Genomic DNA, 27,034 nt, shown 5'->3' with positions numbered 1-27,034 from the left:
CCTTTGTGTTTGTCTCTGCCTGAAGCTTGGGATGTTTTATGATATCATTCTCTTGAATTGCTCTCAATACTGCAGTTGCATTTCTGCACACTGTGAAATGCAGAATGCATGTCAGAGCTTTTCACTACTTTTCACTTTTCACGTTACCTTAAAGTGTGTGTGTGTGTGTGTGCGTGTGTGTGTGTGTGTGTGTGGTGCGCGTATGTGTGTGCTTACATGACTGCATATGCATGCATGTATGCATATGTGTGTGTTTGTGTGTGTTTGTGTAGGTGTGTGTATGTGTGTTTGCTTGCATGAGTGCATAAGCACATGTGTGTCTGTGTGTGCGTCTGTGTGTGTGTGCGCCTGTACTTACATGCATATGTATGTGTGTTCGGTCGGTGTGTGTGCGTGTGTGCTTGCATGAGTGCATATGCACTTGAACGGCTTTTTCTTTGTGCTTCAATGTGTGTGTGTGTGTGTGTGTGTGTGTGTGTGCATGCATGTGTGTGTGTGTATGTATGTGCGTGTGTGTGTGTGCAGTAGTTTCTAATTTTAGCACAAGTATGGTCTGTTCTGCTTTATGGCCGTCAGTTGAATACCTCACTGTTTGTAAATAAAATATCTGCCAAGGGAATGATGTCATTCAAAGACTACATCTCTACTTCGGTAGAACATGGTACTTCCTTATTTCTTCAGAGAGCTATCTGGGCACCCTTAAGCCCTCACCCAGTTATGTGGTATATGATGGATAATGTATCAATTAATGTACATTCTTTTTCATTAAATGTTAATAAAAAAGTATTTTTCCTAAAGACTCAACCTTTTCTCACTACGGAAATAATGCATTATGGAATATGACCATGAGTGTCTGGGAAGGAGCTGGATATGAAGAGGCCCTCGTCATGGCTGATCTCCATAGCAGCATTTCTCCTGCACCCTCAATACTCAAATAAATGTCAAGGAGAGGAAATTTACAATGGAAACATTGTTTTAATACATGTATTATTCTATTTATTGTTAATCTATTAATTGGATTGAGCAAATCATGTGTGAATTAAATTTCACCAGTTCCATAGACAATTCTGATGGACAGTTTCAAGTGATGTTTTTACATTGGCCTAATTTGAGGCTGGCTGGATGTATGTCTTGTCTGGCAATCTGGCACGGCATTTAACTCAGGTGTGAGACAATAATATTTTATATTTGAGGTGAGAAACAACTTTAAACCTTCAGTTTTTGTACTCTTTTGCTCTCTATTATTATCCTACTTTTAGAAATAAATCCATAAGCCTAGTCATTTACCTATTTCGCAGTTGATGATATTCTAGTGCCTACAGGTATGAACATCAGTTTTAGGATGTATGCCTCATTCAGATTCAAGCTGTGGCATATTGTTTTAAGAATGTGTCGTTCAGGCAGCTAGCTATTTTAGGGAGGGTGCCATGCCAGATAACCTATAGGCCAGGCTATTTGTGGTAAATGTAATTAGCCAATGGTGTGCTTGAGCTTGCCATTCTATTTGTTTGACTGATTCTTCTGTTTTAAATGGTGGTCTACCTATATATTTTCCATTTAGGAGCGTCTCTCCGGGCACACCCATCTAATTAAAGTCTATGAAGCCCAGGAAATGACGCGGCTCCACGCCCTTCTTTTCTAGTCGGAGATTCCTCGATATTCACAAACCACTAGTCGTGCATTTCACAGCAGTATCCCAGCGGTTTCTCCAGTATAGGAAAATGGCAAGGCTTCCGTGAATAACGCAAATCCAACGGCTGTGTAGTTTAGCAATAGATGACGTAAAGTATCTACGTAAATAGCGCAGTGGTGATTCTTGGTTTGATCCGCAGCTGCGGAATAGGAAATGGGAATAGAAACGACGTACATATTTTCTCGGAGAAAAATTGGTAGGGGGTGGGCTTTACACCGACCAATTTCTCGGGACCTGCCGCCGCTCCAGTAGCCCGGATTGGGTTCGGGAGTTGTCCGGTAGGTTGTCAGTGATGTTACACTCAGTATCTAAAATGTGTGTAGCGATACATTTGCCCAGTTTATTTAATCTGTCTGACTGTCGGTGAGAAATATTGCATGAACGAACTCCCCGGCACTCATACTGGCGTGAAAAGACATAGGCAACGGTACAAAATATCGACGACGTGTTGCAATTGATCGAAGAATCAAGACCTTGAGTACATGGAAGGGAGCGACGTATGTGTGAGCTATTGGACGGTACATGATACAGGCTCTGTGACTTTATCAGATTGACTGAACCGGATTCCTTTGGACCCGTCCTTTGAAGTACTGTGGCTGGATCCATTCATAGGGACGTGTGTGGTCTACGGCTAAGCGCGAGCACACAGTACCCGTGTGTGTATTTTACAAGGTTTCATACCGGTGCAACCTGTGATCCGAGTTGGCGTGGCGGTGAGAGCGAGGTGGATATAGGATGGGAGAGCAAACAGAACCGATGCAGTGGGTCTCGGCAAGGCATCGTCATAATACAGGTGAGTAGCCCGCCCGATCAATGGGGATGGGGAGGGTGTCGCACCCGAATCCTCACCTTGTGTGACACAATGACGGCATGAATGATTGATAGCTGATTCAGGCAATAGCCTATTGGACTATCAGGCAAGGAAGGCTGGTGTAAGCTCACACATAAATCTAAGTGCAGTTTTGTTTCCAGGATTTTATTTGACTTTGATGGGGTGATAACAGGGAGGCAATCATTAAAGGGCCAATCAGGGTAGTCTAGTCTATAAGGCCCAATAATAGTTGGAATAAGCGGCTAAAAATCCACTCTGACTTGTCACCCTCTGCTGCTCCACTGTAGCATAATGGATGGAAACACCTTTTTGTGTGTTTCCACTCAATCACCCTCCAGGGTGATGGTGATGGTGTTCTGGTGCATTCAAGACAAGTTGAAAATACGAGTGGGAAAAATCAATTTGAATGGCCCTACAATTCAGTAATTACAAGTGGGAAACTCGGGTATCATCCTTGAACTCCGAGTTTCTGACTAGTATTTCTCTGACGTCATGTCAACAAGAAAGTAACCGCGAGCATAGCAGAAGCTTGCGCTAAGTGAAGTGGAAATATCTTGAATACACAAATCTAAGCTGTTTGTTTTCTTGCATGAGATGCGTTTGGGAGAGTTGCAAACTTGCAAAATGTAAAGTTAAAGCGGTTATAACTGGACAACGTTATAAAAGCCATCACCTGCGGGCGTTCATGTTTGGAGTTTCGAACCTCAAATCACTTGAATGCTCCAAACTCGGAGGTGCGGGATCACAGGTGTGAATTCAGAGTTTCCAAGTTGGTCATGAATGCACCATTCATGTGCAGGCATGAAGCAGATGGGTTGCTGAGGAAGATGAAGCAGGTTAATGGTGCGTTCATGACTTGGAAACTTGTTGTACAAAGATGATATCCAAATTTCCCCACTTGGAGAGTATCAGAATCAACCAATAGGAAGTTCTATTCAAATAACTAACGTTCATTTTAAGGTTTCTGAGGTTCCAAGTTTTCGAAATGGTACAGAAAAATGTGTGCTCACAAGCCTAAAACGGGTCTCTGAAATAGACTTATTATTATTATTATTATTATTATTATTATTATTATTATTATTATTATTATTATATATTGTTACAAAGTTACCTGATTGGACAGAGAGGGGTACACCTCCCCACTCCCTTGAGCAAACGCTTATTTTGATAAATCTATGTCATGTATGTCATAATGTCATAATCATGTATGGGATCCTTGAGTGAGGACAGGAACCGATAGGCAGCGATCCAAGTAGGCCTATGTAGTGTACATTACAGGATTATGGTCTTATCCAATGGTATACGTCTTGTCTTTGGACTGAAGACCCTGTGCCCTGTAAAGCAGGTTTATCCCTGCAGTAATCTCACACATGCAGAGAGACAGAGTTCCTAGTGCTGTGGCGCTTCCTCTCTACTCTTCTCATCTCGCTGTGAGGACAGAAGGTCTAGTACAATCAGGCAGTGAGACCTACAGCCATGGCCGTCAGGTTCTCCTCTCCAACCTCGACACCATCACTCTGTTCCATTATTGAATGACTGGTTGATGACAGTTTGATTAATATATTCTCGGATGAGACTGAATGTGTGTGTGTGTGCCATGAGATGCTCATTCATGTTTTAGACTTGATGATCCATAAAACGGAACACACACACACACACACACACACACACACACACACACACACACACACACACACACACACACGCTCTATTTCCAGCAGAGGTGCTATTGCAGTTGTTTTGGATGTATCATAGTAAGCAACCACTCCCTAGTTGATTCCCTTCACAGCAAACCAATATCATATTCTGTATTCTGATCATCTGTACAGTATGTGTAATCTCGACTGATTTCTCCACCATTTAGAGGCAGCCTATCTTATGTGTTTGTAGATTTAAGGCATTGTTTTTGGGCTATTCCATCATCTGCAACTCTTCGATAAAGATACAGGCCCATTTGCACCAGCAATAGTGTTGCCTCATTGTATTGTAGTAACTGTGGCTAGGCAAAATATTAGGTGCACCAGCAGGTGTGAGAGAATAGCTCCCAGTAATGAGATCTGGTTGTACCTTGGGTTTCTGTCCTCAGGTAGATCTCCCAGGCCACTATCGCCATAGCTCTACTCTCATGGGTTTGGGGTTCAATCCTTTCTGCAGGTGTTTTTGCATCCAGCAGAATTGTGAAATGCACCATAGCATAACTGATTTGAATTGGAAAAGTGGACTTGACTGAGTTGTATCTAACATGGAGAAAACTGGCCAGGTGTAAGATGGGCCGTAGGATGGCCATACTGAACAGCTTTTCCCAAGCTCAAATAAAGGCCTGTCTGGCAAATATGACAGATTAGCCTAATCTATGCATGTAAACAGTAGGTGACTGAGGTTCCCAGCTACAGTGTACAGATGAACGATGTGTGCTGTATTTACACCTGCTTCGACCGTCTCCCTGCTGACTCCCACCGCCACAGAGACAGTAGTATCTCCTGAGTCCTGCCAGACTTGCTGTCTCTTCTCGTGTGTGTGTGTGTGTGTGTGTGTGTGTGTGTGTGTCACGCCTTGGTTGAAAGGGCACGTCTTGGTTGAGAGGGCACTCTAATGAAGTATGGAGGGCACAGGGGTGTCTCGTGTGTGTGATGTTCTGAGGGTGCACAGAAATGATGTGAGGAGAGCATAGTGGTGTTGTGTCCTGAGGTTCTGTGTGAGGTGTTCGGTTGGATGGGGGGGGGGGTGATCGGGAGGATATTGAGAGAGTGTGTGCCAGTGTGATGCTAACCCAGGCTGGCAGCGTGGCGCGGCTGCAGCCCGGCCCTGTCTCCCTCCCTCCGTGTCTCTCTGCTCCCAGCCCTCTCGCGCCCACGCCAGCGTCCGTCTGCCCCTGCCTCTGTACACAGCTCCTTCTCTGTCTGCCTGGGTCAGTGTCACATAGAACACACTTCTTCTCAGCTGCTCTCCCTATCCTCCTCCTCTTTCCTTCTCCTCCTCTCTCTTTCTCTCCCCTATGCCCTTGCCACATGCTCTCCTTCTTCTGTTTCCCCTCTACTTGTTCTGCTTCTCAGCTTGTTTCATTCTCTTCTTTTTCGAATACACTTTCCTCTGTTTTTTTCCTGTTTTTCCTCTGTCTTTCTTTCCTTCACCTCTCTTTTTGTCACAGGACAACATCCTCTTCCGTACGCAGTCAACCTATGATATGAGAATCTCTCTCCCCTCCCTCTTTGCCTGTCTCCTCTTCTCATCTTCCTGCTTTCTCTGTCTTTCCATCCTTCCTCTCCTCACTCTGCCCACACGCTCATTCACTATTCATATTTCAGAGGAGGTTTATAACCGTTAAAACCTGCAGCGTGTGTCTTCTGCTGCACCATTGCAACAGTGAGGAAACCTACATTTTCTCTCCTACCCCCCCCCCCCCCCCCACCTCCCCTTCCCTTTCTTTATCTAGCTAATCCAGATTCTGGTTTTGGCTGCATGCTGCTCTCTTCCTTTTTTTAGACTGAAAGCCATGTGCCACTCACTCCTACTCTCCCTCTGCCTCTTTCTCCGTCTTTCTGCTCCCACTCCCGCCCACTCAATCCCTTTCACCTCTCCCCACTCCACACTTTCTACTGTGTGAGTTTGTGTGATAGTAGTATGTGCATTTTGCATTATGCGCGCTCTTCCATGCAAGTGTGCATTTTGTGATGATGTGATTTGCGTAGCCAACTTGTTGGTGTCCTCACTAAACAAATTGCGTACGTGTGGGTTTGTGTGTCATTGCGTCTGAACAGAGAGAAAACATAGCCTATGTTGCGTGTAATTTTGCTGGTTTGTTTTACATTGCAGGAATTGGTTCAAAGAGAGGATAGTACAGTGTTTTGATACCCTGTTCTTCTTCATCCTCTTCGTGACAATGAAGCAAGCCACTGAATGTGACTTGATTTAAATGATTTTGCCTAAGCCATGACACCAGACCTTCAGTGCCACACTGTCCTAGAATTAGCCTACAGTAGCACTTGAGGCCCATTGGCTTGATCAGAGTGATCAGACTTTGGTGGATCACAACTGGTGCCAATGTTATGTCGGTCAGTCACACTGTCAAACAGGCACCATTGTACACACACACACACACACACACACACACACACACAAACGACATTGAGTCAACTGGGGGGGTGGGGAGGGGACCGTTTTTGAGGAAGTGTCAAAATGTCAACCAGAGCCAGACAGAGAAGATAAAGAGCTACTGGGGATAATCAGCCTGCATTTAATCACCTGATCAATACTTATCACACATCATATGCCTTGAGTTGTACCAGCGCTTCTTCTATTCTACCCCTTGAAAATCATGAGGCCTCAAATAGCTGGAAAATGAACTCTGGGTAGAGTGTTTGAATTCTTTTTTTTTTTTTTAAATGTGTCAAAATGTCATTTTTGGTAATTTTTTCTTCAGTGTTGGCTTCATTTCATACTAGTGACTGAGCCTACATGCTGACACAAACCTTTCCCAAGTCCCATCTGAAGGAAAGCTCTAAAAATAGCATCCCTTGTGTTGGAGAGTTTATAGCAATGTTTATTTTCAAACCCGGCTTTTATTGCATTGTGTGTTTTATGTGTTTGCAGAGATGTGTCAGCTTCAGACAGTCAGAGAGAGGGAGAGAGAGAGATTTGCTTGCTCACCAAACTGATGTGCATAGCATCATTGTGACCCACTTCCAGTCGACCTGAAGGGAGTAGCGTGTGGTGGTGGAGACTAGCACAGTTAGTCTGAACCTGCTGTGTACAGTAAGAAGATAAAGGACTGGGCCTGTGGCACAGGCCAACCTGCTGTCTGTTTCAATAGAGACAATCACTTTGCAGCTTAATGTGCTGCAGTAGGCTTACGACAGATGTTGAATCATTGATTATGCATTATAACTTCACCCATACTATCTTAGATGGTGTCTGAGATGTAGACAGGCACAGACGGGTAGAACTGCTCAGACAGAGACATGAAGAAAACAATCAAACATTACATCCTTCAGATATTTCTCTTTTGTGTAGCTAACATTCCTATACCTAGAAGCAGGAAAATGGTGCATGTACAAACACCCTTAAAGAAAGCTTGGTCATAGTAGTGTGATAGTGTCATAGGGCATACTGAACAGTGCACTGTGTTATATACGCATTTCTCACAAGCAGGGGCTTGCCATAAACATTCCCCAAAACACATGTCATGTGGATTCACAGATCTGAGCTATGCGGATGACACTGAGAGATTCAATGAGTCACAGACAGAATGCAGAGAACTGCCAGAGAGACAGAGAGTTGCCTATGGTGGAGCTGCCAATACCATGGTCAGATTTTTCACTTTGGCTTTCTTCTAGTCTATGTTATGAAACACCCAGAGGCTGTTTTATTCAATATGTTAGTGCTGTAGGTGTTTGTTAGTAGGAGGAAGTTTAGGGGGGAGGGAGGAGGGGTAGCTGTGTGCCAAGTGAAATGCCCTTTCTCCACAACTGGTTGGGGGACATTTCTACTGCTTTTCTCTCTCTTTGTATTCATAAGGGTGCTTTCAGATTCCTTCAACATACATCCTGGAGGTGTTTTTTTGCATGATCTGTCCTGTCCTTTGACTGATTCGCAGGTAAATATAATTGTGAATTTAGCTAAACATGCATTTCATCACATTGCTGCTATTGATGAGCTGTTGAATAGAATGGCTTTTAACAAAAAATACAGTATCCTTTGTATGCTCTTTCATTCCTACTTCACGTCGATATACAGTGACGGCATAGTAGGGAACAAAGATGGACCGATTTTTATTAAACACAGTGCTTTTTAATCTTTTCCCTTATGACTTTTCCATCCATCCTTACCTTGAACCCTGTCACATGTTCAAATGTGTTATAAACTCACAGGCCTTTCCAAAGTTCTCAAATGCGACCTCGGCTCTACCAAAGCGTGTCTGATAAATGTTTACCCAGAGTCCTTTGCGGTGGCTGGGTAGCGGCCCTCTCACAGGCCACATCTCCAGGGTGATGGATGCAAATGCCCTTGAGTTAGCTTTAGTGCTGTGGGGTTAAGGCATGCACTGATGAGTACCATCAATTTCCTCATTTGAGCCCAGCGGAACCCATTTCAGCGGAGGTCACTGCACTGATTGGCCGGACACTGACCTGGGGACGAAGCTGATTGCAGGTGTGTCTGTGTGTGTGTCTGTGTGCGTGTTTGTGTGTGTGTGTGTGTCTGCTAATGGAGTATAGCCAAGCCCAGGGATATGGATTATTCTCTTCTGTAGTACCTTTATCTCTCTGAATAAATGTGGGATACTACTGTGGGTGTATTTTTTCCACAGATTACTGTATGCAGAACGTATCACACTTTGCAGCTTCCATTTAGGTCTAATACATCTTCTATAATTTGCTCTCTGTTTGCTCTCAATGTCGAAGCTGTTGGGAATTGTAAAGCTGTAAGGCTTTATTTCTATTACTACTATATAAGGTTGTATTAATGTGTTGTAGACCTAGCTTCTATAAGACTATAGAAGAAGATGAAAACAGCGGGATGACAACTGAAACCAGATCTATCCCTACAGTTTCTGCCCCTACGGTATCTGTTCCAGTTTTTGTCTATAAATCTAGGCCGAGAATTTATTGGAATAAATACCCACGTTGACACTCTGATCGCCTTTGCAGCACGGGGGAGTGTGTGCTGCTGTATTGAACCTATTGATACAGCCTATCCATTTAACGTCACACAGAGTATTGTTCCACTGGTGAGGTTCCCCATGGGGGCTGAAACAACCCACATCTCAACAATAGAGGCCTATAGTGAAGAGTGGTAAAACAACTGATTATGATGATGTCACCGTCCCTAGCGGTTGACTCTATATACATTTCCGCACTGTGGGATCTGCTAGGGTTTATTAGCCTGATTGAGCCCCACCTCAATTAGGTCAAAACACTCTCTCTCTCTCTCTCTCTCTCTCACTCTCTCTCGCACACTCTCTCTTTCTTTTCTTTTCTTCCCCCCTCTCCTCCTCCTCTTGTCCCCTATTTAATGTGACTCACACCCACGGGGAGTTGACAGGAAATCATGTGGCAAGGACTGAGGTGGTAGAGTGTGGAGCCGTAACCCAACTACAGCAGGACTGCTAGGCCTGTCTGAGGGTATGGAAACAACATTTATTGAGGTGTTACACTAGATATTGTTGTTCTTAAAAAAATAGTGGAAATTGAGTTGTTGCTTGGCCTGCTTTATACAAGCTTTAGGATCTCTGCCCCTGTACTATAGTTAAATCCTCTATAAAATGCCGTCTTGGCACTAGGCGTTCCTTATTTTACACATTATTTTACCCGTAGCCATGTGTTTTGTGACAGCGGGCAAGATTTGCATCTGTTCTGACCAAATATGCAAATAGCAGCACACCACATTAGCCTAACTATCCAATTCCCTCATGCTCTCTCTCTCTCTGCTCCTCTTCCAGTTCAGTCTAGGCCCTAAGGCATTTTGACTTGTTTCAGAGTGCCCTTTTGGAGAGAATGAGAAAGAATAGGCCTATTCACATTACTGTAGCATGTGGAAACCATCCGATGACAAAGTCCCCTCTCACTCTCTCCTTCATTACCTGCTACACTTTCTCTGTATGAAAGTCCTTTGGCCAGTGAAATCCTCGTTCTCTCACTTCTTTCTTCCTCTCCATATGTCTCATCTTCATCTACCCTCTCTTTTTCTCTCCCCATCACTCTCTCTCTCCCCCCATATTTCCATTTCAGCCCCCCTCCCCCTCCCCCACCCCTCTCTCTCTCTTTTTCCATCTGGAGAGGTTCAAATGCGAGGAGAGACTGAGAGTGAGGTGCTGCTGAAGTCTTTCAGATGCAGCAGAGCTTTGAGGAAATCTGGCCTGTTATGCAATCTGGTCAATGGTGAAAGAGTGTACTTGCCCTTGCTTTCTCTGAGGAAAAGGATGCAGGGCAGGGTATGTTGAAGCGTGTGCAAAAAAAAAACCCCAGCGGTTAAAACTATTTTAGGTGTTGTCGTTTGAGGTTTGCAAGACATGCATTAACTGTTGTTTTCTTCCCCTCTCTTTCCCTCCCTCCCTCCCTCCCTCCCTCCCTCCCTCACTCACAGGGCAGTGATGCCGGGCATGGTTATGTTTCGGCGGCGCTGGTCAGTTGGCAGTGATGACCTGGTGCTGCCCGCCCTCTTCCTCTTTCTACTGCACTGCATCTGGTAAGTGTGTGTGTGTGTGTGTGTGTGTGTGTGTGTGTGTGTGTGTGTGTGTGTGTGTGTGTGTGTGTGTGTGTGTGGGTGTGGTTGCGCGCGCGTCTGTGTGGTCAGCACATCATATCCTTGACCCTCCCTTTCTGGTCCCAGGTTGGTGGTTCTGTCCGTGGTTCTGTTCGGCCTGCCCTACGGCTCGGACCAGTCGTGCTCAGTAACCCTGGTGGACCATGGCCGGGGGTACCTGGGCATCCTGGTCAGCTGCCTGATCTGTGAGAGCGCCATTATGTGGCTGAGTATGAGAGGCAGCATCCTCTACACACAGCCCCGAGAAGCTGTGCAGTATGTCCTCTACATACGGCTAGGTAAGACATGCAGAGATAGATGTTCAATTGAAGTCTATGGCAAGACACACCTGTATAGATTCACAAACACACCATACTTATGCTGGGCATACAGTACGTGTTCGCCAAAATGTTCATGATCGGGGTGAAATCCTAAGGACGTAGGCTAGGCCCGTTCTCCAGACCCATCGGACGTGCCGATTTATTTTCTTGACATATCATAAATCTTGTTCGTCGCTCATGAAGTGTGAGTGGGTCTACGAGACGATTTCCATAGGAATACAGTTTTAGGCAATAGAAGGGCATGCCTAGCAGATAAACTGGTGACAAAATACCTGGGGGGGGAAAGATGGGAAAGGAGAGTCAGCTGTAGAAGCCTTGCACCGGTTAAGAGGAAACCAGAGCAAATAATGAAGCCTTCTTTTGTGTGCTACACACAATTATATCACCTACAACATGAGGTTCACAATTTGTATACCTTGTTATTCTAACACAAACGCATGCCTGTCAAGTTAACCAGTAAAATCTCTCCATCCTCTTCATTCTTTGAGCCCCGTCATTCTGTCTGTCATCTCTTGCTACTGTAAAAACCTTGACAACCGATCTTGATCACATCTTATCAATCATACGTCAGTGTACAAATTAAATCTCGGGACTGTGAGAACCCTCATCTTGGAGAGAGTAAGAGCAAGACGCAATGATTTTTGCAAGGGTGATGTGAATGTGCTCCGGCATTAACATTTTAGAAATCGTGTCGTGTATGCCTGGCATTAGAAATACAGATATACCGTCTCTCATTGCTCCAAGTCTGTCTGAATTTGCAATATTGATGAATGTGTTCTCTTTTTCACCCCCCCCCCCCCCCCCCCCCCCTCTCTCTCTCTCTCTCTCTAGCCATTCTGTTGGTGGAGTTGGTTTATGCAGTTGTGGGAATTGCCTGGCTCGTCCAATACTATATACCATGTTCTGATGTGACTGCCAAGAACCTAGCGTTGGGTGAGTGAGGGGGATAGCATGAGTGAAAATGTGGTCTAGAATCTTGTGAATCATTTGGAGTGAGAGAGAATTTGTATACCAAAGGATGGACACATACAAGCAAAGTAATGGAGGAGAGTATTTATTATTTGCTGAATGGTTTTTGAGATCTATGTGGTGTCTAAACCGTCCTGTCTCCCATCTCTTCCCCCAGGTATTGTAGTGTGCAACTGGCTGGTGATCTTTAGTGTGTGTTTTACCCTCATGTGCACCTTTGACCCCACGGGACGCACCTTTGTCAAACTGAAAGCTACTCGCCGGCGCCAACGCAACCTTACCACCTACACCCTCAGGTACACTGTTCTCCACACACACACACGCACACACACACACACACACACACACACACACACACACACACATACACATACAGGCATGTATACACAGACAGACAGACATGCCTAACACACACACATACAGGCATGTACACACAGACAGACAGACAGACACACAGACACATGCACAAACACACACACTCAGGTAATCCCTGTCCTTCCTCTCTCAGACACAGACTGGAAGAGGGCCAGGCTAGCAGCTGGAGCAGGAGACTCAAGTTCTTCATGTGCTGCACCAGAGCCCAGGACACACAGTCTGTGAGTGCAACACAGGCACGCACACACACACACACACACAGAGTCTCATAGGCTTATCCTGTATAAAGCTATTATACTGTATTTAATGCGGACGATGATAAGTGAAAACAGTTTTACACATCTATTACACATGATTTTCTCTCAGTCAACCACATGCTGCTGATAGTATCACTTGGTCTCAAAGTGCAAAATGCTCGGATATGGAGCTGCCACTTAGTATTGCTTCAGATTCAATGCTCTTTAATTGTCACACAGCCAAAGTTGGTGGTATTTGCTTTTGGTACTATGCATAGTAGTGCTCTGACAAGAAAAAGCGCATAGGATAATACATAGACAGTTTACAACATGAAAACATACAATACAAAGTACATGATCTATGCTACAATGGTTAGAATGTCGTTGTCCATCCTTGCCAGGATGCCTACTCTGAGGTGGCCAGCCTGTTTGCTGAGTTCTTCAGAGATCTGGACATTGTGCCTAGTGACATCATTGCTGGCCTCGTACTTCTCCGCCAGAGACAGAGGTCCAAGAGGTCGTCCATCTTGGACCAGGTAAGAGGGAATGGGGAGGAGTGGAGAGAGGGAGGAATATGATAGACAGTACAGGGAGTTGGAGGATCCCTGTGTGTGTCCTGGTACATGCAATCATGTGCGTGTTTGGCTGTAATATGTGTTTTTCTCCCTCAGGCCAATAATGACATTTTAGCCTTCTTATCCGGAATGCCTGTCACTCGCAACACCAAATACCTGGACCTTAAGAATTCGGTGAGTGTGTGTGTGTGTGTGTGTATGTGTGTGTGTGTGTGTGTGTGTGCGTGCTTAGGTTGATGTTAAGCATCTTGCTAAGGCTAGGGTATATGTATCTCCTTTTGGGTATAACTGTGTGTGTGTCTCTTTCTTTCTCTTTCTCTTTCTCTTTCTCTTTCTGTCAGTCTGAGATGGGCATGTACAAGGAGGTATGCTACTATATGCTGTTTGCCCTAGCTGCGTACGGCTGGCCCATGTACCTGATGAGGAAGCCTGCGTGTGGGCTCTGCCGCCTGGCCAGCTCATGCCCGTAAGTCTGCCTGTACCGCTGCTCTCTAAAGCACTTACACGGGTTTCACATTTCACATTCATCAGCATTGACAAAGTGGTAATCCACTGGGACAATACCTCTCTGGCCTGAGCCAGGCCCACTCACTATTACACAGGCAGTAAACAATGGACCACACTGACACACACAGCACGGCCACTCCACTGTTTACAACTGTTTTATTCTAACAAACGACTGACCCATGCAGTTACCACTTGACTGCTGATACACAGACCAAATCCTCTATCCTCCATCTAATTACTCTCTGTTTCCCTCCCTCTCTCTATCTCTCTTCCTCCCTGTGTGTCTGTCCCCCCCCTCTCTATCTCCCTCTCATCCCTCTCCCCCAACCCCCTCAGCTGTACGTCAGGGGGGAGTTCTAGGCTGTCTCAGAGCGTGACCGTGGAGGAGGACAACTGCTGTGGCTGTAACGTCCTGGCCATCCGCCGCCACTTCCTGGACAGGGAACTCAAGCAGGTCCACATTGTCTACACTTCCTGTCACGACGCGGTGAGTATGGAAAGTAGGCTGAATAACTCGGGAGGGGGGTGGGGGTGGGGGTGGGGGTGGGGGTGGGGGTGGGGGTGGGGGTGGGGGTGGGGGGGTCAAAAGTCAGTCGGACAATTACCAGAAAGGACTAGGAAGAGGAGGAGCTCAGGATATAACAGGGTTACGAAAAGCAATTATCACATTACAGAGCAGGTGTACAGCTTGTTAGGGTCTGTTGTAGTCTGGATTATGCTGTGTCTCTCTCATTGGTTTTGGTCAGTCTTTTATCATATTGTATTATCACTCCTTGATTATCCAACACCTAATATAACTTAATGTGTAAGAAATCAGATTGATATTTATACAATTTTACTGTAAAACGTATTTTTGTAGGCCAGGCGTTTATTTGCTTTAACCACGGAGGGCACACAGTGCATACTGGAGACAGGCGGTTATTGGAAACCGGTGGTTATTCTGTTAACCTGCTGCTGTTGCCAAACTGAGATCAAATATCCACCAACATTATATCACTATTATTAGCCTACAATAAATCAAAACTAGATGAATCTTTGATAGATATGATAATTGATTATCGTTTCCATACAAATCTGCTATAAAAAGACTGGTCAGACTGTTGAATAAATACCAGTAATGTTGCAACGGTCATTCAGAATCAAATGAGTTGCTTTAATCATCTGCTAATATCAACAGAGAATGCATATCGTAAAATAATTCAATATTCAATGCTTCAATGTCATTAGTGGCCCGGCTATTATTGAAGACAGGCATTTTAAGGGTATTTCATGTGAGGTCACACTGCCGATCGCTTGACAAATAGTTTCCCCTTCACATGTAACATTGCACCTGTTTTAATGATCCTACTTTCCATAGTAAAACAGCTAGCACTTCAGCCACACAAAGACTGTGGTTTGTAAAGCAGGCCTCTCAGTTAACTTGGCCCACTCTGCGTTTCCATCCATAAAATGACACAGTCAGTCCAATGTTTGACAAGAGAGGAGCTGGAGCTGGAGCTGGGGGGGGGGGGGGGGGTCATGCCTGGAGATGGGCCTGTTACCCCTTCCCTTAAAGCCTGCAAATGAGGTTCATGAGGATGGAGGAGGTTCAACAAAAATAAATTAATTTGGCCTTTGGCTCTTTCTCGCTCTGTCTCACTCACTCACACTCTCTCTCTCTCTGACTCACTCACAGGTTTATGAGACTCCATTTTTTGTGGCGGTAGATCATGGGAAAAAGAAAGTGGTCATCAGCATCCGAGGAACCCTGTCCCCTAAAGTAAGACAAGACACAACACACTGCGTCCCAACACACAGGGAACACAGTGACTCACAAATTAATGATCAGATATTCACCTAACTCCACTCCATTCACTCAACACAATGCCATGCTATGCAGTACAATGACTTTCAGTGCAGTTCAGTTCCTCTCACAGTTACATGAAATGAAATTCTCATGCTATCTTTCTATCTCTAACTCCCACACCCCCCCCCCCCCCCCCTCTCTTGTTGGTGAAACATTCTCTATCTCCGCCTGTCTGTCTGTTTCATTCTCTCTCTCTTTCTCATTCTCACCCTCTCTCTCTTTTGCGAGTGTGTCCACACACACACACACACACACACACACACACATAGAAGTGCATTGAGTAGTATATTAACCTGTTGCCTCTCTGTCATGCTAGGATGCTCTGACTGATCTGACGGGGGATTCCGAGCGCTTGCCTTTGGAGGAGCAGCATGGGACCTGGCTTGGCCATAAGGTCAGAACACACTCCAACTCACACAGTTCTACTCTGCCCATAGGCTTCCTGAGATATGTATTGGCCTATTCTTTAAAGCCATGCCCAGAGATCTTGGTCCATTCCATGTAATTGCCTCAAACCCATTGCAAACATGATCCCCAAAGCACAAGGGTCATTTCAACTCTCAAAAGTAGAATAATCCATATATGTGAAATGATATGAAGTCACTGAAAAATACTTTACAATGCAGAAAATATTCATCTGTTGTAACCCTTTCTCCTTCCTTTTATCTCTCTCTCTCCTCCCTCTCTCTCTCCCCTCCTCTCTCAGGGGATGGTTTACTCAGCAGAGTACATTAAGAAGAAGCTGGAGCAGGAAATGATCCTGTCACAAGCCTTTGGGAGAGACTTGGTACATTAGTGAATGTCTCAGTCTTGCAGGGTGCTGGATAATGTATTGTTACTACTGTGTCTCAAATGACCTGTGTATTTTGGTCAAAAGTCAGACCTTCACACATTAGTTGGAACTGATTATTACTGTAAAAGTGCTAGAATATTTAGTTTGAGCTATATGTATATGTGAGTATCCATGCCTGCGTGTGTAATGTATAATGTATTCTCTCTTTCTCAGGGTAAGGGTACCATGCACTATGGGCTGGTGATAGTGGGGCACTCCCTGGGTGCGGGCACAGCTGCCATTCTCTCCTTCCTGCTCCGGCCTGAGTACCCCACACTGCAGTGCTACTCCTACTCTCCACCAGGGGGCCTTCTGAGGTGAGGACAGGAGTGGGGAGACTGGGGAGGTCAATAATATCAAACCATCAAATCAATACCAATACCCTTGTAGTTAGTTTGCCCATGGCCCATGTACTGACTGTGATAGCAATGGAATACCCGAACACATGGGAAGGGACTAACATTCAACTCATTCACACAGACATAATCTAGAATATAATGGAGTGAATGTGCCTCATGTACTTTACTGCATCCTTCACCTAAACTAGACACTGGCTCCTATCATTGTCCTGCCTGTTTTTGCATAGAGGCTGAATGGCCTCCATAAAATGGCAGCTTAACTGTTGGGAAGATATTACATGCCTCACTGCACTGCCAGTGCTGTTCAGAGATATGGTAATTTGCGGTTAGACTGTTGCTACTAGACTAGCAGTACATATCAAAATCCTTTTGCATTGTCCACCACTTCCTATTGTATAAAGCAGTCAGCATGGAAAGTTCTGCACTTAGACCCTTTAATGTGTAATAGTTGTCTTTAGTGATTTACTCTATTAACATTTAATGTGTTCCCTTTTATGGCACCGCCTAAGTCGATATCTGTCTTATGTCAATAAAGCTTTATTTTGAAGGCCGTCACATCTCAGGCCTTGATGCTCAACACTTGTCAATGTGTGCTGTGGAGAGGTGTTGAATTATTTAGCCAGTTAGATCAGACGGCCTCAATTTTTGGGGATTGGAAATTCGGTCACGATTTCGGTCTTGATGGAGGGAAAGAGGAACAGACGCCTCTCTCCCAGAGAGACAAATTATGTTTTTCCAACTTCTCTCTCTCTCTCTTTAGTGTGTCTCTCTCACTTTCCTCATCTTGTTTGACAGTGAGGATGCCATGGAGTACTCTAAAGAGTTTGTCACGTCTGTGGTTTTGGGGAAGGACCTGGTCCCAAGGTTAGTTCTTCATATTTAACTACCTTCAATCTTATGTGTTGCTCTATACCGGGCATATCAAATGAACTGCTGCTTGTGTCTCATAGGATTGGCCTCTCACAGCTGGAGGGGTTTCGACGCCACCTGCTGGAAGTACTACAGAAGAGCAACAAGCCAAAGGTGACATTTCTATCAACAGAGCAGGCCGTAGAGTACTGTATGAGTAATACATCACTTTGTGTATTAGTCAATACAGTGCTGTCACCGCCCTGCTGGTTGTAAACTCTGGTTTCTCTGACAGTGGAGGATCATCGTGGGGGGCACAAAGTGCATCCCTAAAACAGAGCTGCCAATGGACGACGGCCCCCAGCCCCAGACCGCCCCTGCGCCCCCCAGCACCCGCCTCTGGCTGCACCCCAGTGACCTTAGCATTGCCCTGTCTGCCTCCACCCCCCTCTACCCCCCAGGCAGGGTCATCCACGTGGTCCACAACCACCCCCCTGAGTCATGGTGAGACAACGGCCACTAGAAATTAGAAGGGTGGGAGTGGTACAGTACAAGGATATATATGCTGCAAAGCAGTTGAACACACAGCTAGTGAGACCCCTGATACAAGACAAGAAATATACTTTACTACCGTAAAAGCTGAATTTATACAAACATCACTCTTGGTAAAAAAGATATGATTTAGTCATGAGATATTAGCTAAGCATACTGACATGTGCTTGTGAGACATCTGTTCTGTCTGTTGATAGCTGTGGACAGGAGGAGCCCACCTACTCAGCTCTCTGGGGAGACAACAAGGCCTTCGACGAGGTCATCATCTCCCCAGCCATGCTCAACGAACACATGCCTCACATGGTCATGGAAGGCCTCAATAAGGTCTGTGCTCATATACTGTGTGTGTGTGTGTGTGTGTGTGTGTGTAAATGTTTATGTTGGCATGAGGGCTTTTGAAATCATGTATGTGGAGCTTTTTCCGTGGATAACCGCACTGGTTGAATGCACTGTGGGTTAAGGTTACAACAGGACAGGTGGCAGAGCACTGCAACAAATTCATTGTGGGTGACATTTGTGGATCAAGAAACTAGATGAGCACTATATGGATGAATGTGTGTTTTTCTGTTTATGTCTGGTTTTTTTCTGCTATAAATGTTTTGCTAACAATTCTTTGGAACGTTTTCAAGTTGAACTAACCACTAGTTTGTTTTTTCTATGGTGCTCTTGTCGCTGGATATGGGTCAGCTCACACTGGATGCTGGATGGACTGCTCTTGTGTATGTTTGGGTGCTTTCAAAGTCAGGGCTACAAAGGAGTCCTCTGACATTTACTAAGCTCACAGATTGACATTGCCTTTAATAGAAACTGCATTGGTGTCGGAGTTGAAGCTTATCTCTGCTATGTGTTTGCTGTGCGTGCGTGTGTGCGTGCATGCATGTGTGTGCGCCTGTCAGTGTGTGATACTTACCTGTCTCTGCAGGTGCTGGAACCATTTTGTCCCAGTTCTGAGCAGGCAGACACAGAGCCAAAGGAGATGGAGGATGAGAACCAACAAGCCTGCACTGTGCTCGTAACCTCCCAAACAGATGTACCATCTTCCCCCCTGCTCTCAGATACCTCCTCTGATACCCAAACAGACCTGTCCTCTACCTCTCCTCTTTCCAATAGTCCATCTGTCCACCGAACAGGGGAGCTCTCTACCTCTCCTCCCCCAGATACCCAACCTATTACCCAAACAGACCTGCCCTCTCTCCCTCCTCTTATAGATAGTCCTATTAACAAACCACTATCAAATGCCCCTCCCCTAGTAGACCATCCCTCTATCACACAGGTTACAAATAGCCCTTCTCCTTGTGAATCTGATCTGATCCCTCGTCCAATAACAGACCTTGCGTCTTCCCCTCAGGCAGCAAGTACCTCCTGTGCCGCCCAAACAGACCTAGTGTCCTCATCTCCTCAGTTACTCCAGACACCCTCCTCTCCCCTTACATCTGCGCCCAGCACTACCATACCAACAAGTACCCCTTCTAGGCCTATACAGCCCAATACCCCTCCTTCCCCGCAAATAGACTTTTTGAATACCCCTCTGTCTGTCCAAACAGACCTGCACTCCTCCTTGTTATTGGATACCTCAACTAGTCTCCAAACAGAAGCGCTGTTCTCCCCACATTCATATGTGCCCTCTACCCCTCCAGTGTCAAATACCCCCACAACCACCCTACCACCACCACTGCCAGTGTAGCCCCCCTCCTTGAGCCCACATACCCCCCCACCCCTCCCTAGTCTCACACACAACCTGTCCTACTGTTAGTCCTGTGCTCTGGCACCAGCTAGGGGGCATTTTCAGAAACCACATATCCTACTTGCTAACTAACGCACGCTTTTCTTCTCTAGATGCAATGGGGGTTTCCATGGTGACCCTTGTTTCTTCCACCACTAACTCCCCCCCTCTCTTCTTTATTCCTCGGCTGCGGCTGTGGTTTCTAATTGACAGCTCAAGGTGTCCTGAGTACGGACGTGCTAGGCTTCCCTGAGTCCAATTTCCCCCTCTCCTCCCTTCTCTGCAGATACACAACCACAAAAGCATGACCAAACAGAAACGCAATTCTATTATAGTGAATTCTATATTTCTATGTGATTTTCCCTCTAGACTGGTGGTCTTCAATCCAGCTCTATGGTGTTCACATAGTCTCTAGTGGCCTGGTATTTTCAGTTGTCTGTTTTCCTATAGTGATGACTGCTTCTACAAATTTTCTAGTCTGTAATAACCTCCGTTTAGATGAGTCAGTCCACTTTGAATTAGTGAGATGATAGAATGAAACCCTTACATGACTATTTTCAGCTTAATTGGTGTCATTTGATCAAATGATAGAGTATGGGTCAATCTATCTCAAGGTACTTGTTAGAATGGAGGACTATGCTATTCGTCATGGTTAAAAGGGACTCAGAGAAGCCTTTCAGTGTGTGCTTGGCTCTGGGGAACACAGTCTTGGTGTGATGGAGAGGAGATGGTGCAGAATTTTTAACCTTCAACTTTTGTCCCCCACATCCTCCCTCTGTGCCTCAGGAGCCAGGCTGTGTGAGATGCACCAACTGGTTTATATTACTCTGAATATTTATTCATTTTTTGTTTTCTGTTCAGGTGTGGGTCAATGGTCCCTTTGCTACTGAGGGTCGTGATAATGTGTGTTTGATTATTGTTTTGCTAATGAGGAAACTCTGCAGTTGGTTGGTGGCCTTCCTGGTCTTCTTCCTGGTTCTCTTGGTGCTGTTTGTAGGCTGCCATAGAGTGAAATCCAACACAGTACATTATTGCATGGTTTTTATTTGTATCTCACGTCATCCTCATTGTTTTTACTCACAGCCTGTCCATCTCTTCCCTTAACACATACTGTACATAACATGCATGTTAATTCATTGTTTACTCCTTATTTAACTTTTAGTTTCCTATATAGTTGATATTTACTATTTGCTTCCATTTGTCCTTTTTGACATTGTGATGTTGTATTTAATTTGTCATAAAATCAGATGAGGTTTTGCATGTCTTGTCTGTTTTCATGTATTCATTCTATTGTGTGTTTTTTCATCATGTGTTGTAACTGATTAAAAACAAACAAACATTTAACTGTGTGGTAATATGACTGTATGTATGTGGTCTGTGATGTTGTACGGTCAGGGTAGGTAGGGTCACTATACAGATTTGACTTATTATGTCAAGAGAGGGTTTGTCCATGACAAAAGTACTGAATACAATGGTCTAATCTAAATCAGTCATATAACTAAATGTTAAGATCTTTTTTTTAATGCTTTTCACACCTTGTATAGCAAGTCACTTCATAAACAGTATTAGGCCCTAAGGAAGCCACTCAAACCTGCATGACTTATGTAATGGACGTTGGTGTCTGTTGGATTTAGTGTTAGTGTTCTTCGATATAGCCTGAGCAACTCTCAGCATTTTTCCTCATGTTCAGTAAGATTTCATGCTGATTTCAAAAATCATGCTTTATAGAACCATAACAGTGCTCTCTTTGTCACATGACAACCATATATATATTTTTAATATTTTTTTTTATCATTCATATTTATCAGAGCATAAATATATATAGGTCTAGCATATTAGCTTATTACGGTGTTCAGTACACATGCATTATGCATATCTCTGACGTTATGTGCAAACGTATGGTGTAGGCCTACTTGTGGAACAACTTTAAGGTGAGTGTCTGGTGTTCAGAAAAGGTTTGGAGTGAAAAAGTTTTTAAAAGAATGAATGGGGGTGGATAAATGATGGTGGGTGGTTACAGTGCTTCTAACCTTCATGCCTCCTAGGTAAATTACCTTGTCTTGACAATCGTTCTCTCATCCCCTTTTCTTTGCTCTTTACATGTCTTTGTGGTATGTATTCTCTCTCCCCACTGTTCTTGCTGATAGAATTTCTTATTGGAAATGACAGGCATTTTCTACTCTACTGCGTGTGCATTCTTGCCCTTTCTATCCCCTGCTACTTCTCCCCACCTTTTTTTTCTATCTCTGATTGACTACCTTTCTTCTTCCCCAGTCCCTCTAGAGCCTTCAAATGATCTGTCAATAATGTCGGAACAATGCCATTGGCAGTGAATTGATGTCCCCCTCCAACCGTCTTATTGGCAGGTTTTGGAGAACTACAACAAAGGGAAGACTGCTCTGCTCTCGGCTGCTAAAATCATGGTGAGCCCTACAGAGGTGGACCTGAACCCAGAGGCCATCTTCATGGGCCCCCCGGCCTCCCTGCAGCCTACGCCCAGCACCCACCATCGCAGGAACAGCAGTGTTCGGTTAGTCCAGTGGGGAGCAGTGTGCACTGGGTGAGGGTGGGGGTTTGGGAGGGACCCTGGCTAATGTGTGTCTGCCTGTGTACAGTCAGAATGAGTATGTACAGTTTGTCTATGCATGCATGGGAGTACTTTATGTTTATGAGACACCTAAGAGGCATACAGTACCCCTCTTTTGTTGTCCTGCAGTATGTGTTGTTCTGTGTGAAACTCAAGCAAAGCATGTAAGCATTAACTCTTCCACTGTCCTCTCTCTCACGCATGCACGCTCGCTGTCTGACCCCAGAGCTCTGGCTACGTATGGTAGTATACAGTTCCCACCTAGCCCCCTCTGGTTCAGCCCATTCAGAGAAGAACTAGTCTAGTGGATTTTAGTGATGGTGAATTGTGTTGTAACCTCCTCTCCCTCTCCCCTCAACCCCCTCAATCTCCTACCTTATTCCTGCCATATTGTATTTTTCTTTCATTTTTTGACCCTCTCCATTTCTGCCAACTTTTTATTCCTACCTACTATCTCTGTTTTGATTTCACAACAACCCTCCACATGTTTCCTATGGAAACCCTCCACTCCTTGTGAATGTGTCCTTGACCCATATTTTGACCCATTTTCCTCTATTTTTTGGATCTGTTCCCCAATCCAAACCCCTCCTCTGCTCTTCTTCCCACCCTTCTCCATTCCCTCCTCCTTTTTTCCTTCCCTCTCCCATTCTCCTCTCCCCTCCCCAGTTCCTGTGCACGCTCTGAGATCTCCCTGGATGGTTTTGCTGAGTGCCCCCCTCCCCCGGTGCCCGTAGTGCTGCGGGGGGCACGGGAGCGCCTGACGGTGGAGCTGAGGGACAGACGGGCCCCCCTGGCCGTGATGGAGAGTCTGTCAGATGCCGAGTCCCTCTACAGCCTGGACTCCCGCCGCTCCTCGGCTGCTCTGAGGGGCTCACCTATGCTTGGGTGCCTACCCTTCTCCCTGAATGCCCCCATCCCAGAGGAGAACCCCTCCCTCAGCTCTCGCACTGAGCTGCTGGCCGCTGACTGCCTGTACCAGGCCACACCAGAGCATGAGCTGGGGGAGGCAGGACCTTACCTTACCCCTCTGGAAGCTGGCTCCACCCCAGACTACCCCATGCACCTGTCCCCTGCCACCCCCCGCTACAGTGGCCACCACTTCCCAGCTCCACTGGCACAGAGCGTCATAGGTCACCCTGTCAAACCTCCAGAGACTGGTGCCACCCCAGAGACTGTGCCGGATGGGGAGTGCCAGGAAATGCCCGCTATTTACAGCCCAAGCAGCACCCCTAATTCCCCCCTTAGCCCTCGGACTGGCTCTGGACAGGAGGAAGGAGGAGAGGAGGACTGGGAGATAGAGATTGGAGAGACACAGCTCAGGGCGGAGACAGATCCCTCAGCATCCACCCCTCCAGCCCAGCTGTCCAATGGGAACCCCAGCCAGGCAGTGTTGGAGTTTGCCCAATACCTGGACTCTCTCTTCAGGCTTGATGGTAGCGGCTCCCCGCCCCTGGAGCTCTCAGATGGGGAGTCCGAGTCAGGCCGGGGCTCGTACGGTCAAGAAGAGGGGTTGCCGGGGGAAGGACAGCAGGGGGACGATAAACAGCTGCTGGCTCGGGCCACTCTGGAGCCTAACCTGGTCCCTAAACCCCCCCGTACCTTCGCTGGATCCGCCGACCCCTCTTCTGGCATCTCCCTCTCGCCCTCATTCCCTCTATCTTCCTCTGGGGAGCTCAATGACCTCTCTCCTTCCGACGGAGCACCTCCTCCCACACACATACTAAGAACCTCCACCCCTTGTCCCTACCCTGAAGAAAACGCACTAGCCTCTATGGTGTAGTGCCCCCCCCCCCCCAGTCCCTCCGCCACTCGTCCTCTCTCTCCTCCCTCCCTCGGTGCGTCCATCCGATATTGTGAAAAGTATCACTGAACATGCATGCGATGGTAATGCATATCTGCTAATGCTGTTATCCATCAGAGACAACACAGTAGATCTTTAGAATAGACTGAGATGAAAAACTATTCCATTTTCAGGTGTCAAAGTTGAATGCTGTGTATAGCATTTTCACTATTGCTATTAACTTTAAAATCTCTGTCTGCATGCCAGGGGCCTGTGCTGCTTAGGGGGTGAATAACCCCTGCCACTGTCATTCCAGAACACACTAGCTCACTTAACATCAACATGGCAGCGTTACAACCATGCAGTGATGTGACTTTTATCAAACAAAGGACAACTGAACAGGGACATGGATGAGTTGGACACTTGGTGCGGTTTACATAGGCACATTACTACAACACACAACATACCCTTCAACATCAGCCCCCAAAATTTAATACATCTTTTATATCAGGAAGTGATGTACGTAGACAGACACTGACAAATAGAGAGGAGAGAGAAGGTGTTATGATAAGTTCCTCAGGTCTATCAGGAAATGACGAGGAGTGTATATGAGAGATAATTAATGTGTCTTAAAACAGTGATTGTGACCATTTTTAAGAATGCCTCTGGATGTTTTTTTTTTTTTGGTCTTTTGGTTGTCTTTTGTGGTGCATGAGGAAGGTAGAATCCATTTTTAAGGAGAAGTAACTCTTGTCACTCAGCCACCCTCATTTACACATGGAACATGATCTTACACATATCCACTAAATGCACAATTTAACCCCCTTTGCCAAAAATGTATTGCCAAATGTATTTATAAGCTGTAATATTGTGTATGTACTATGTGAATACTGCAAAATTTAGACACACAAAAACAAAAGTACCAAGTTAAGCTCAGAGAGGGGATACTGATACTGAGTATCTTTCCCTTGGCTAATCAGTCTATTCCCTTGCACACTGTGTAACAGACAGCACTCTGGAGAGGATGCCATCCCTACTACACTGCCATGGCACACTTCCTACAAAATATGTTCCTCTCCAGGTGTTTGTATAGTACCCAATGTTCTGAAAGAAACATGAGATGCACTGTAGGAGATCAGTCCTCTAAAGAGGCCATCTTGCTTGGATACATAATATTATCTATGAATATCAGGTTGTTGGTTCCCTTTAAACTGGTTCATCTCCAGCATAGTTGGGGTTGGACTGGATAGATGGGCTGTAGAGTGCCCAATTTCATTACATTTTTACTAAACTATGTGGCAAACATACTTCATATCAGTTGTTGCATTGGTTGGATCAAACTACATTATTTATTACCATAACTGTTGTTATCACTATTATTGCTATTATTGATGGTATTATTATCCTTATTATTACTCTTGTAACAGATTGGTTTGCTTTTTATGATTTTTTTTTTTATTATTCAGTTGTTGTGGGAGTCTGCTGGATTTCAGCTGGCTCTCTCAAAATAAGGGAATATCTGTGGCAAAATATCTCAGTCCAAGTGAGGAAGTACTAGGCGACACATGGTGACAGTGAGCTGCTCTGTTCAAGAGGCTGCCATGGTGATCAGAAACAGTCTCTAATAGGGAGAGGGGTCATACAGTAACCTGTGGTATCAGCCATTTGAATAGGGTCACTGTGGAGTAATTGCTGTACTGCTGGGCAAATGGGTTTACTGTGGTGTCATTCAACAGGCTTTTACTCTATGGCTGTTTGACACCTCTCAAAGCTATGCTCACACAGCAGTCTCTGGCTAGCCACCACAGGGTTGAAGTATCAGTGTAAAATAGCTCTGTTGCAACAGGTCAGGCTCCAGTGTATCTAACCACCACCATGGGGAGAGACAGTACTTTTTCACCATGACATGTACAGCACTGTCTTCTTTGTGTCATTATTTATATGCAGATGTCTTGTTTCCCGTCTCTGTAAAAAAAGAAGATGATTCAATTCCAATAGAATAATGTAGAAAATGGCTGTATTATGATAACGAGTATATTAAAAATCTATATCAATATTGACATATATAGAAAAATGTATGAAAAAAGGAATCTATTTAGTATGACAGATCTATATGGCAAATTATTGGCCAAATTTAACAGAATTGATAAAAACAGATTTAGAAATTGGTCTGTTGAAAGAGAAATAATTCAATTATGTCTTGTCCATGTTTACCTGGTTTGCTACCCTCCCCCCCCCCCCCTGTCCCCGAATGAGAATGTATTTAACCCCTTACCCCTCACTTCCCTGCCTGTAATGGAATAAAGCAAAACCAATTTCAGAGAAACTATCTCAATGCATCTTTATGGATTTTCTGTTTTCTAACCTAGGCTGCATTCATCTGTGTTCTCTGAGCTCCAATAAGCTCCAGCTAGCTCCATTAAGACTTCCGGTTTCGCTTATCGCCGTTTTCGTAGCTTCAAAATAAAAGCGCGAGTTAAAACATGAATGGAAAGTGATGGTATCACAATATTTTCTTATTTTTTATTTTTGCTGAAATAAGCAACATTTTACGCAACAAGAAGTTGTACATACAAGACTGTACATACTTCTCTGGTACCACTCTACTCCTCTTCTAGAATGCGTATCAGGTGAGTTTGAATCTAGAGCGATGTCATTGCAAATGTTGCTGGCTATTTACTCCAGCCATACACCTCAAGGTAACCAATCTGAACTGTGTAGGACACACAATGGACTGTAC

General features: G+C 45.2%; 1 protein-coding gene across 2 annotated transcripts; it reads left to right on the top strand.

The window, feature by feature from the left end:
- Positions 1-1,860: 1,860 nt before the first annotated feature.
- On the top strand, positions 1,861-26,577 carry dagla (diacylglycerol lipase, alpha). Of its 2 annotated transcripts, XM_083664921.1 has the most exons (20): positions 1,861-2,486; positions 10,605-10,706; positions 10,851-11,062; positions 11,936-12,037; positions 12,231-12,369; positions 12,582-12,669; positions 13,086-13,220; positions 13,356-13,433; positions 13,601-13,725; positions 14,103-14,253; positions 15,442-15,525; positions 15,929-16,006; positions 16,319-16,399; positions 16,619-16,761; positions 17,599-17,667; positions 17,754-17,826; positions 17,948-18,156; positions 18,402-18,528; positions 22,294-22,457; positions 23,181-26,577. In XM_083664921.1, exons 2-20 carry the CDS (start codon positions 10,612-10,614, stop codon positions 24,292-24,294), a joined length of 3,267 nt encoding a protein of 1,088 aa, XP_083521047.1. In that variant the 5' UTR covers positions 1,861-2,486; positions 10,605-10,611; the 3' UTR covers positions 24,295-26,577. The 2 variants fall into 2 exon arrangements, with proteins under 2 accessions (XP_083521047.1, XP_083521046.1); XM_083664920.1 differs by lacking the exons at positions 22,294-22,457; positions 23,181-26,577 and adding an exon at positions 19,127-21,259.
- Positions 26,578-27,034: the final 457 nt, after the last annotated feature.

Source organism: Argentina silus (assembly GCF_951799395.1).
Source record: "Argentina silus genome assembly, chromosome: 2".
Classification (NCBI taxonomy): Eukaryota; Metazoa; Chordata; class Actinopteri; order Argentiniformes; family Argentinidae; genus Argentina; species Argentina silus.
Note: the sequence above shows the minus strand (reverse complement) of the source record. Positions and strands in the feature narration are given on the sequence as shown.

What these genes read in the sequence shown, in the direction of transcription:
- dagla (XM_083664921.1), top strand. Translation starts at nt 10,612, where the DNA reads ATGCCGGGCATGGTTATGTTTCGGCGGCGCTGGTCAGTTGGCAGTGAT. An exon ending in GGACCTGGCTTGGCCATAAG is followed by an intron (nt 16,007 to 16,318) that starts GTCAGAACACAC and finishes CTCCTCTCTCAG; the next exon opens with GGGATGGTTTACTCAGCAGA. An exon ending in CGCAGGAACAGCAGTGTTCG is followed by an intron (nt 22,458 to 23,180) that starts GTTAGTCCAGTG and finishes TCCCCTCCCCAG; the next exon opens with TTCCTGTGCACGCTCTGAGA.